The sequence below is a fragment of the Meles meles genome, chromosome 13, assembly GCF_922984935.1.
Source record: "Meles meles chromosome 13, mMelMel3.1 paternal haplotype, whole genome shotgun sequence".
Lineage (NCBI taxonomy): Eukaryota > Metazoa > Chordata > Mammalia > Carnivora > Mustelidae > Meles > Meles meles.
The window spans coordinates 14,999,194-15,012,395 of NC_060078.1; the positions used below are offsets into that span (position 1 = coordinate 14,999,194).

The 13,202-nt window shown below is 39.4% G+C and overlaps 1 protein-coding gene across 2 annotated transcripts in view; it reads left to right on the forward strand.

Annotated features, from left to right (window-relative positions):
• PRKG1 (protein kinase cGMP-dependent 1) overlaps window positions 1–5,253 on the forward strand; it is a 1,275,046-nt gene extending 1,269,793 nt beyond the window's left edge. For both annotated transcript variants that reach the window (XM_046026825.1, XM_046026824.1), the window contains exon 18: window positions 779–5,253. In XM_046026825.1, the coding sequence (XP_045882781.1) occupies window positions 779–877 (99 nt within the window). In that variant the 3' untranslated portion in view covers window positions 878–5,253. The remainder of the gene's footprint in view (window positions 1–778) is intronic.
• Window positions 5,254–13,202: the final 7,949 nt, after the last annotated feature.

Here is a 13,202-nt window from a genome sequence, read left to right on the forward strand (position 1 = left end):
TTTTTTTTTTTTAGAACTAAAATAGAATAAGAAACTTGGAGGGTAGATAGTAAGCCTTACTGAATGGTATATATTTATGGATATACCCATATATATTTCATTCACTATTAATATATATACGTGGTTGTAAATATCCTAGAATATGAGGGAAACTAAAGCGTGGATTGCTTTTACTGATGTTCTCCAGAAGGGACTTTAACCAGTAATTTACTTGAGTTTAGGAATGGCTTCTTAGTACTCTTGAATTACACAAAAGCCTAAAAAAAATTTAAAAATACACAAAAGTCTTAAGATAGCCTACCGGGCTCTGCATGACCTGATTTCTCCTACTTCTCACTCAAGTACTCTCCTCTCCTATACGGCAGCCACATTATAAAGCCCTGTCTCTCACCTTAGGACCTTTGCATGGGCAAAAATCGAACCCAATTGTTAGTTTTGAAATAAAATTTTTTCAAAGTGGCTTTCCGTCATCACTCTTACACTCATTTTTTCTTCGTAGCAGTAACCAAACTTTCTAATCAGCTGTAGATTGTTTTAATCTTACAGTGTACAGTGTACCCTCTGCTAGAGTAGAAACTTCATGACGATAAGAGCCATGTCTGTTTTTAGTCACCACTGTGCCCCCCCCCACCAATGCAAAGCACAAAAACCTGTACCTAGTAGATGCTTAAAGAAATAGCTGTTGATTGGGGAATGAAGAAAGAACTCTCTGTAAAACTGTTTGGCATTTGACTCCCCAATCCAGAAATCCTCTCCCTGTCCCTCCTCTCACCTGCAGGTGGCATCACCCACAGACACAAGCAATTTCGACAGTTTCCCTGAGGACAATGACGAACCGCCCCCTGATGACAACTCAGGATGGGACATAGACTTCTAATGTATTTCTCTTACCTGCTTCTGCCTTGCTGAAGTCAGCTTTTCCTGAGACACAGCTGCCAGCAAACCTGAGGGACGGAGAGAAGATTAGTGCTCGGGGTCACCATGATGCCTTTGATCGATGCTGCTCCGGTAACTACAGTGGCATTAGGACTTATTGCTTAGATGACAGTAGTGCTCTTTACATGTTTTCTGTTGGATCCTCAAAATAGCAGTTGACATGGTGGTCCTGAAGCAAAGCCTTTCACCCCAGTAACGAGATGTCTTCTAGTGTTGCGATGACCTTGCTTTGCTCTGACTATACTTTGAAAGACTGTCAGAAACACGTCAATCTAGTCAAAGAGTCTGGACCTTGCTAGAATTATCAGGAAGATCAGAAAATACTATAGTGGGTACGATAGATGACCGTGGTACAAGGTCAGGGCTCTTCCTTTCCTTCCGGGGAGGTCGGAGGATGCATTCACGCAAGCCGGTGTCTACACCGCACGGAAGAGGGCCATGCGTCTGTTGGTCACAGAGGTCATGTCAAACCAGTGCTAGAAGTTTCCTGATACAATGTCCCAGCCGTGCTGATGACAAGACTGAATGTTACCTTTCCTTTCCGACAGATTTTAAAAATTGATACGATCAAAAGCACAACTGTTATAGATTCTGCTGAGGCCTCTCATAGCAGGCGTATATGCGTCTTCACAGAGGACTGAAAAAAAACATGCATGATATTTGTTTCTTTTTCTGACTAATTGGCATGACAGAGTGGAAAAAAAAAACAACTCACAAACCATTTCATATCTTTTTAAAATACCGTGCTTCGAGATGGTCCTGGAAATAAACGACTAGCAGCCAACTGATTTTTATTTATTACCTAACATGCCCTCAGACTGAGGCTTAAAATATTCCCTTTTATAAAAAGAAACCCTCGGGGGGTGGGGGCAGGGTGGGGTGGAGAGGGACTAAGATCCATCCAAAAATAAAAATAAAAAACTATCTAGGTGCTATGTATATCTTTCATCTGTAAATGTCCGTGTCTGAGAAGACAACACAAATTCTAATCATCACCTGTGTAGCCAGAGACCCAAGCATTCTTCACTACGTTTACCAACCAAACTCCCATCAGATTTCACTTGCACAACATGGCCTAGGGTTGAGGGGGAAAGGGGATTAAAACCCATTCAGACTGGCTTCTTGTCTTAGTCCTGAACCAAAAAGAGGAAGAGGAGGAAAGCACAAAAATCACTGAGATTCACTATATGGGAAAGCTTGCTTCTGCGAGGTCAGGGAATGGGACCAGACCTAGCCAGGTGTTGATGACTTTTTGGTGGATAAGCCAGTGTGAGTTCATGCACGTGTGAGAGTAGGAAGGGAGCTGAGAAGAAAACAGGACCCTGCTTTCTCAAACAGAAGCTTTAGCCAAGTAGGGCAGAAATATTGCAATCCTGAAATGCATTTGAAAATACAAAACTTACCTGCTTTTTTCATGAGGGGTAAAGAAACAGCATTTGAAACTAAGTCCTTTGTTGGCAGGAGAGTTGACTACAATTAGCTATCCTAGGTAGTGGACCATTCTGGAAGCTTTTCCTGGACGAGTGGCATTCTACCTGAGGAAACAAAAGCATACTCTTATGAGTGCTCATCCTGATTTGGAACAGTGTGTGAATTTGGTGTATTAAATTGAAGGTTGCTTTTTTCCAGTATAAGGTGTTTTTTTTTTAAGTCAATGAAACATAAGCATTTCTGCAGAAAATATGTCCACACGGGTCATTATACCACATCCAGGAAGGCATATATTACGATTTCTGTTTGAATTTTTCATACCAAGACTACCTTAGAATATGGTATCAAAACGTAATCTAACATTTGGGGAGTAAAAATACTAAGAGCATACTATATACCATCAGAATAGAGTTACATTAAAAGTTTGATCCCAAGATGTTACCGTTAAATTCTTGTGTTAGTGTTTTCCCTTCCTTACAAATAATTGCTTAAGATCAATTTATTCCCCAAGATACCCATGTTCTTCAACAGATTTCAGAATATAAAAGTAAACCTACCAACCTAAAATCCAGCTATGAATGCTATTTCAGAAATTTTATACTGCTTTTATCTGGGCTTTTAAAAGTATATAATTCCAACATCATGGTCACTGTTCAGTGATTTTTGTTAAAAGAGGTTTAGGCACACTAAAGTTTTGCTAGAATGTTATGTGGTCATTACGAGAATCTGCTCCTGCAATTTTTCAAATGCCCCAGCAGCACCAGAGCCTAGCACTTGCTGTGGTTCAAGTCTAAGACAACACTGTGTACAAGTTCTCTGAGGAATGAAGAAGTAGTGTCCAGCTCAGTGGAACTGTCCTTTTTCCCACCTGTTAGCGCAGCTTCGTTACATTTCACCGGTGGCATTGCGTTAGGAGGTCTACAGCAATCACTAACTAAAAAAGGTGAACTACATCTTCCACAAACTGCTAAGAGAAAACAGTCCTCTAATCTTCAGCATTGAAATTTAAGGATTTAAATCTTGTCTTAATGAAGACACTAGGGCTAAAATTCATGGTCAGCTTTGGAAAGCGCATCTCACTTTATTTCTGAACTGTTCACGCCCCTCTCTTCTTACACTAAAGAACATCTGGATAAGTTAGAATAGTGCCAACTTGTTTGATTTGCTAACTGACTTTCTTGTTAATACTTTGAGTATGGGAAATAAGGGCTTTCTGTGCCTCTTGATACACAGGAAAACTGAAAACTGCCAAGGAAAGGAACATCATGATATCTGAGTTAAATTGAACACGTTAGAGAAAATGATTTCTGGAAATTTGCTATAAATGATCTTTATGTTCATATCTTCTTTGTTACTCACATATAAATCAGATCCACGTGGCATTGAAAACAAATTTCTTTTGATTACATTCTTTACGAGTCACTTTTTTTTACTTAAAATTATGGGATATGCATGTGAATCACACATGTGTAATATATAAATTCAGCTACTGAATTTTTCTCATTTCTACATGATGGAACTGATGGTAAACTGAAATTTTAAAGAAGTCAGCTACCATACTGAAAATAAGGATATTAGAACTGATTTCATACGGTAGAGGTGATCTGTGCATTATCCATAATGACGTTTTCTTTCACAATAGGACCACAGACAAATATTTATGTAAATAGATATTTTTGTGTGATATTTTGTGGTACATATAACTTTTTTTAGTGTTTCACAGCATTATTATTTCATTTCCTTTGTATTGAATAATGTTTTTAGGTCCAAGTAGACTTGAATTAATGTCATAATTGTCAGTATTATTGAAAATTATGTCAACTGTACGGTTTCATCTGTTCCATAGTTTAGAACATGACCTGGCTATCTGGCATTGTTGCAAGTGCCTTAAATTCATGGCATCCTATTAAAAAACAAATTTGGTGTTATGCTGCATGACAAAGACAAATACACCTCAAAATGTTGTCCTTTCTTAGCTTGCTGCGTTTTACAGTTCTTTCTGCTAACAATTTATAAGCCTTTATTATATAATATTGATGAATTACAGAAATGATGAAGTTGTTCTCTTATTTCTGTTACACGTACCAGAGCTGTGTATCTGTTACTGAGATACAGCGTCATTTCTGTGAAATGTATAAATGTATGTGCAGGTCAAATTAATATATGACATACTATCAGTCTGTATACAGGTATTCCTGTTTTGCTAAGCTGTGCAGATTCAGTTAAAACAAAACAAAACAAAAACCACTTAGTGCAGTCAAGTTCTAACGTCTCATTTTATAGACTCCATTACCAACTATCCAAATCAAAAGAAAAATTGGGAAGTGACTGCTAACCACGCCTCGTTATGAAACCAATGATGAACACGTACCTTGGTGCACTCCTCAACAAAACAGGATGCTTTCTGAGTTCTTGTATATGCAAATCATTTATGAGGCAAGTTTTCAACAGACCAGGCAAGATAAACATTGCAAGTGTGTTGTTAGCCCTCCTCTTTATCTGCCCCTGAATTAACAGAGCTCTGGGACCTTGACCATGACTCAGAGGTTTGGGCTTTCCGAGGAAAGGGACATTTCTTCAAGCACCATCTATCCAATTTATTTCATTGTATGATGTTTTTACAACTGGTCAGTTCTTTTGTATTCTTACAGCTATGGTTGATTGTCCTCTTACAGTTTGTTCTACATGAAAGAGTCCTTTGTTAGTCAGAATGCAACAACTGTCATCAAATGGTCATTGACCACTTGCACTCTTTTGATGTAGATTAAAAACTTTTTCATAAAATTAACCTGCTTTGATTTGCTCTGTATTTTTCCTGCAGCTGTTATTGCCGAGTGCCTGTTGTATACTTTATAGAGTTGAAATAAAAAAAAAATAATTACTTTTGAACTTGGTGGATGTGTCATTCCAGACAAGACTGCAAGAATACAGCTGATGTCTCATACTGGAATGGAAATACCCTGGAGAGCTACTGGAGAACATCACTGAAACAATGTAAAACTTACTTACAACCCAAGTGTCCTTCGCAACCTCATGCCTTATGATCCAATGTAAAACTGATTTAGGAAATCAGTTTAAAGAATTCGGGAGGGATAATGTCAGGCCATCCCATGTGAATAGAAAACCCCAGCCTTAGCAGTGCTCTGTGCCTCACAATTGCTACCCACCACCACCCACTCCTTGTTTGGGCCACCCCTGGTCAAATTCTGAACCAAGCAAACAATCAAAAAGACAATTCTTGTATAACGCTGTGGGCTACGAGGGAATTATTTTATACGGAAAACACCATCATGAATCCTTGTTTAAGGTTTATTTACCTGATCCCTCTGTTATGTTTTCTATTCATAAAGAATATACATTTAGAAAACAGTATGATGGCAACAATTCAATTCTTCAAAACTCTGGGCAACATACTCCACTACCTCTTTGTCCCTCCCTGCCCTGAACAGAACACACGTGAAAATTGACTGCCATGTAAAGATTTCCTTAATCCGATTGTCTTTGTCTTGTTGACATCATCAGGGATGGTGAGTTGAAAACTCCTTTCCAATAAAAACTAGAAATAATCCAGTTAGCTTCACCAGACAGAACCAATAAACAACTTTAAAAAATATTATGTGACTACAGCACATCCAATAATTTCATGTCTCCTGCAAAGAGAACTGAACCAATGCTTGAAGATCAACCCCTCAGATTCTCAGTAATAGCCCTAAACGTGTAATGCATGTAACACAGAACCACCACCACACTAATGTGTTTTTATTTTTTTTCTGAGAGCCCTAGTTAGAGTTTCTCTCTGCATTCCATACTTCTTTCCAACTCAGAAGGCCCATAAATTGATAAAACAGTAATGTTTACATATTACAACTATGTGTTTCACCCAGGAGGAGTCTAGGGGGCAAAACACAAATCCCACCAATGACTGACAGATTAATCTCAACCTCATACAAAAATAATAAACGAAAAAAAGAAAACAAGGCTAGTAATCCTAAAGGTTGGCACAAATTTCATAAAAATTAATGGACAGGCTCTCAGGGCACATGGTCTAGACCAGTGTTTTTCAAACATCAATGTCATAATATGTATCTGGGAAATATGGTGAGAACATATTTCCAGCATCACCCATAGTTATTTTGAAGTAGCCCCAAAATCTGTATTTTTAATAAGCCCCTTAGTATATTTTAGTGAAAATATTTATACACATCCATGGAAGAGAAATAGGAACAAAGCATTGATGGGTAATCATTTCATAAATGATAAAAGGGGAAAAGAAAAAGTCATGGACCTTGTTTCAGCCACCCCACTAGGGCACCCCTGCATGGAACACTCCAGAACACCTGCCTGCACCAATCCTGGTTCCAGTAGCCTGACCAGGGCACTCCCTGCCCTGAACACTTTCAGACAATCCAGCTTCTACCCAATTCAGCTTCAACTGTCCCACCGGTCATCTTCTGTGTGGAGAGTGTTGGGACACCCTTGCTTACAACCCCTTCAGCTTCAACTGTCCTACCAGTGTGTATTTTGCTCAGAGAGCTCAGTGGCCATTCCAGCCCATGCCCATTTTAGCTTTGACTGTCTTGCTAGCTCCCCTGCCTCTGCCTGGAGCATGCCAGGACTTCCTAGACTATTCCCTTCCTCAGTTCCAGTAGCCTCTTTGGGGCACCTGTGTAAAGAGTTCCAGAACACCCCAGTTTACATCTACTTCAGCTTCAGCTGTGCTGCCAAGATGAACCTTATGTAGAACCCCAGGTACCTGCAGCTTACCCCCTTAGTTGTAGCTTAGTTTTAGCTACCCTGCCAGAGTATTCTCTGCACAGAGCTCTGAGGCTCCCAGCCTATACACTGCCCCAGATCCAGCCACCCCACCAAGGCACCCCAAGCACAGAGTGTCCTGGGACAACTGGCTTATACCCATCTCAGCTTCAGCTGTCTGGAAGGGTGTCCTCAGTGCATAGAACACTAGGACACCACAGCCTGCAGCCTCTTGGCTTTAGCTACCCTGACAGGGCTCCTGCTGCTGGAAAGCCCCCAGATCCCCAGTCCATGCTAGCCACAGCTCCAGCCAGCCAGAAGAAGTCCACCAAGCACACACAGTCTACATAGAAGACAGCCATCCACAAGACCATTCCTTCAAGTTTTGAAGTAGCTGTTCTGCCTAATCCACAGAAACAAACAGAGAAGTCAAGCAAAATGGGGAGACAGACAAATATGCTCCAAAAGAAAGAACAAGAAAAAAAGTTAAGGAAAGGAGCTAAATCAAACAGAGACCCTCACTGGGCTGAAGAAGAGTAGAAGAACTCAGTGAAGCCTTTAATAAAGAGATACAAAATACAGAAAGAAAGAAAGAAAAAGAAACAAAGAAAGAGAGAGATTAATTTTAAAAAGCACACACTAGAGGGGCGCCTGGGTGGCTCAGTGGGTTAAAGCTTCTGCCTTCAGCTCAGGTCATGATCCCAGGGTCCTGGGATCGATCCCCACATCGGGCTCTCTGCTCAACAGGGACCCTGATTCCCCCTCTCCCTCTGCCTGCCTCTCTGCCTACTTGTGATCTCTGTCTGTCAAATAAATAAATAAAATCTTAAAAAAAAAAAGCACACACTAGAGGGAATCAACAGATTCACAGTTGCAGAAGAATTTATCAGCAGTCTGTAAGCAAGGATAATAAAAAGCACTCAGTAAAACAGCAAAAAGCCATTAGAATTTTTAAAATAAGAATAGCTTAAGGGGTCTCTTAGACAACAGCAAGTAACATACACTTACATTATAGGGATCCCAGAAGATGATGAGAGAAAAGGGTGGAATACTTATTTATAGAAATAATTGTTAAAAACTTCCCTAATCCAGGGAAGGAAATAAACATCCAGGCCCAAGAAGCACCAAGAGTTCCAAACAAGGTGAACCCAAGGAGGTCCACACTGCAGCACATGATCATTAAAATGTCAAAGCCTAAAGATAGAGAATTTTAAAAGCATCAAGACAGAAGCAAAACATTACCTACAAATGAAAAGAGATAAGGCTATCAGCTGTTTGTTGTTGTTGTTGTTGTTGTTGTTTTCCAGTAAAAAACCTTGCAGGCCAGAAGGGAGTGGCATGTAATATTCAAAGTGCTGAAAGGAAAACAAAACAAAACAAAAAAACTACAACTAAAAATATTTTACCCACCAGGGTTCCTCATTCAGATTTGAAGACAAAGAGCTTCCCAGACAAAAGATAAAGGAGTTTATCACCAACTAAACAAGAATTATAAGAAATGTTAATGGGAATTCTTTGAGTAGAAAAGAAATGACCATAAGACAAAAAAAATTATGGAAAAAAAAATGACAGCATATACATAAAATGTAGAAAAGAGAGCAAAAAAGAAAGTCCCCTCCCTTTCTTTTTAGAATGTGTTTGAACTTAATTGACCAAATATAGAGGGCTGTTTACTTAGAATAGTATATATGAACTCAGTGGTAACCAAAATCACAAAGCCAAAAAAGATACACAAAAAAATGAAAAGAAAGAAAGGCAAGATAGCACTATAAATACTCATCAGTCACAAAGAAAGAAGAAGAAAGAGAGAAGAACTACAGAAACAACCAGAAAGCAAATAATAACATGATACTAGGTACATACATATCAATAATTACTTTCAATGTAAATGGCCTAAAAGCTCTAATCAAAAGACATAATAAGGTGGTGGAACAGATAAAACAAGATTCATCTATATGGTGCCTACATGAGACACACTTTAGATCTAAAAACACCTACAGACTGAAAGGGAAGGGATGGAAAAAAATTAATGCAAAGGAAAAGTAACCAAAAAAGCCAGCATAGCAATATTATATCAGACAAAACAGACTTTTAAACAAAAATTGTAATAAGAGACCAAGAAGGACATTACATAATGATGATGACCAATCCAACAAGAAAATAATTGTAAATATCTATGCACCCAATACCAGAGCACCTCAATACATAAAACAAATGTTAATGGACAAAAAGAGAGAAACTGACAGTAATACAGTAAGAGTAGGGAACTATAACCTTATTTACATCAATAGATCATCCAGGCAGAAAATCAACGAGGAAACAGTGTCTTTGACTAACACATTGGACCAGATGGACATAATACATAGACACAAAACATGTCATCCCAAAACAGTAGAATGCACATTATTTTCAAATGTACATGAAACATTCTTCAGAAGAGGTCACAGTTTAGGCTGCAAAACAAGCGTCAATAAATTTAAGACTGAAATCATGCCATGTATCTTTTCCAACCACAACAGTATGAAACCAGAAATAAATCATAAGAAAAAAAATGAAAAAAGCACAGACATGGAGGTTAACAACAGGATGCTAACAACCAGTGAGCCAATGAAGCAATCAAAGAAGAAAAAAAAATATTCATGGGGAGAAGTGAAAATGAAAATACAGCAATCAAAAGTCTTTGGGACACAGCCAAAGCAGTTCTAAGAGGGAAGTACATAGCAATACAGTCCCGCTTCAAGAAAACAAGAAAAAGTTCAATAAGCAATCAAAATTTACACCTAAAGACACTAGAAAAATAAGAACGAAGTCCAAGAGGAGTAGAAGGAAGGAAATAATAAAGATCATAGCAGAGATTCCAGGAAAGACAGCAAAGTAGAAGGACCCTTAGCTCACCTCATCCCAAAGATATAACTAGATAACAGACACGTCCATGTAAATACCCCAGGAAACAACCTGAAGACTGGCAGAACAGACTCTCCACAGCAAAATGTAGGGAAAATGCCACATCAAAGATGGTAGGAAAGACACATGATCAGGAGCTGAACAGACCACAGGACTCCTCAGGGGAGAGAGGGACAACACAGACACAATGAGACAGGAGAGAACACACTTTCACACCAGAGAGCCTGGAGAGGGAACACAAATTCCCATAACATTTGGATTTGAAGGGCCCCTGAGTGGCTCAGTTGCTGAGTATCTGCCTTCAGCTCAGGTCATGATCCCAGCGTCCTGGGACTGAGCCCCACATCAGGCTCCTTGCTCAGTGGGGAGCCCGCTTATCCCTCTCCAGCTACCCCTACTGTGTTCTCTCTCTCACTGTCTCTCTCTGTAAAATAAATAAATAAAATCTTAAAAAACAATTTGGATTTGAAAACCAGAGGCGCTGGAATTTACCAGTTCTTACAATTAGGAGGCTTAATACACAGAACTTTAAAAATCTGTGGGATCCTAGAAAAGCCAGGAAGGAGAGAGGAAACTAAATCCCCACCTTTAAAGAGACAATACAATAAACAGCTCATCTGAAACACAGAAGCAGTAGTTTGAAAAACATCTGGGAAATATGGAAGGGAAAATTGATTACTAATCTCAGAGCATGTGCTGGAAGGGGCAGTGATCATTGGAAGACATTTCCAGGAACAAAGGAGCTGGCAGGCACCATTTCTCTCCAACACCCCCCCTCCCAGGATAAACACACAGACACCTGCAGGAAGCAGTGCAACACTGCCACCCACTACCCAACTTGCTAACAACATGCCCTACCCCTTTATTCTCCTGTGCACACACCCCCTTCCAGCCAGGCCTCTGCTCCAGGTCGCCTCCCACAGCAGACCCATACAAACCTTGTTAACACTTGGCATCCATTCCCTGGGCACTTCTGCATTTCTGACAACACCTGATCTGACTCAACTTAAGATCAAGGTGGCCCCCCAAACTGGCCAACAACACAGAAGACCAAAGTCTGCTAATGACAGGCAGCCAGTGTAGACATCTGGACTGAAGAAAAATGTGACTCAGCTACACCACCAGGGCACTCACAATACACATAGGAGACAGCTTGGAAAGATCAGGGTACTGGTGAAGACAGGGCACTACACTGCAGGGCACTAAATGACCGGTGGGCTGCTACTTTCTAAGGCAGGGGAGATAACTAACTTCCCTAATACACAGAAACAGATACAGAGAGTTAGACAAAATGAGGACACAGAATATGTCCCAAATGAAAGAACAGGACCAAATCACAGCAGAGCATGAAACAAAACGGTGAAAAGTAATATGCCTGATAAAAAATTTAAAGTAATGAACATAAAGATACTTATTGGACTTGAGAAAAGAGTAGAAGACCTCAGTGAGATAGGCAACAAAGAGTTAGACACATAAAAAGGAAACAATCAGAGATGAAGACCTCAATAACTGAAATTGGAAATACACTAGATGGATTAAATGGTAGACTAAAGGAAGCAGAAGAACAGTTCAGTGACCAGGAAGAGAGTAATGGAAAGAAATCAAGGTGAATGGGGTGGGGGGGAGAAAGAAAGAAAGAAAGAAAGAAAGAAAGAAAGAAAGAAAGAAAGAAGGAAAAATGAAAATAGAATCGCAACTCAGCAACACTTTCAAGCATAATAACATTTGCATTATAGGGATCTGAAAAGAAGAAAAGAGAGGAAAGGGGGCAGAAAATTTACTTGAAGAAATAATAGCTAAAAACTTCCCAAATATGAGGAAAGAAACAGAAATCCAGATCCAGGAGGCATAACTAACCCTAACCCTCAACAAAATCAACCCAAGGTGGTCCACACCAAGACACATAGCATTTAAAATGGCAAAAAGTAGTGATAAGTAGTGATAAATCGAGAATTTGAAAAGCAGCAAGAGAAAGGAAAACCCAGAAGTCTCTCAGAAGATTTTTATCAGAAACATGGCCAGAAGGGAGAGACATGATATATTCAAAGGGCTGAAGGAAAAAACCTCTGCAACCAAGAATACTTTATCCAGGAAGGTTATCACTCAGAATAGAAGAGATAAAGATTTTCCCAAACAAAGGAAGAATTCGTGTCTACTAACCTAGCCCTACAAGAAATGTTAAAGAGGACTCTTTGAATAGAAAGAAAAGACCATCTGTAGGAGTAAGACAAGTAGGAAACACAACATCACTAAAGTGTATCTATAAAAATCAGTAAAAGAATTCACAAAATAAAAGGATATAAAGGATGAGACTCTATACCTAAAAAATGGGGAAAAGAGTAAGAATTAGTTCGGGGGGGGTGAGGAGATGGGTCAACTTGGTGGTGGGTATTAAGGAGGGCATGTATTGCATGGAGCACTGGGTGTTATACGTAAACAATGTATCTTGGAACACTACATCAGAAACTAATGATGTATTGTATGGTGACTAATGTTAACACCAAAAAAAAAAAAAGTGTTCAAATTTAGATTACCATAAACATAATATAGACTGCTATTTGCAGTTGACATTATATACAAACAGAATGGTCACCACAAATCAAAAGCCTGCACAGCAAAGGAGACAGTCAACCAAACAAAGAGGCAACCCACAGAATGGGAGAAGATATTCACAAATGACACTACAAACAAAGGGCTGATATCCAAGATCTATAAAGAACTTTTCAAACTCAACACTCAAAGAACAGATAATCAAGTCAAAAAATGGACAGAAGACGTGAACAGACATTTCTCCACAAAGACATACAAATGGCTAACAGACACATGAAAAAGTGTTCATCATCATTAACCATCAGGGAGATTAAATCAAAACCACATTGAGATACCACCTTATTCCAGTTAGAATGGCCAAAATTAACAAGACAGTAAACAACAAGTGTTGGAGAGGATGTGGAGAAAGGGAAACCCTCTTACACTGTTGGTGGGAATGCAAGTTGATGCAGCCACTTTGGGAAAAGGTATGGAGATTCCTTAAGAAATTAAAAATAGAGCTTCCCTATGACCCTGCAATTGCACTACTGGGTATTTGCCCCAAAGATACAGATGTAGCGAAAAGAAGGGCCATATGTAACTCCATTTTTCATAGCAGCAATGGCCACAGTCGCCAAACTGTGGAAAGA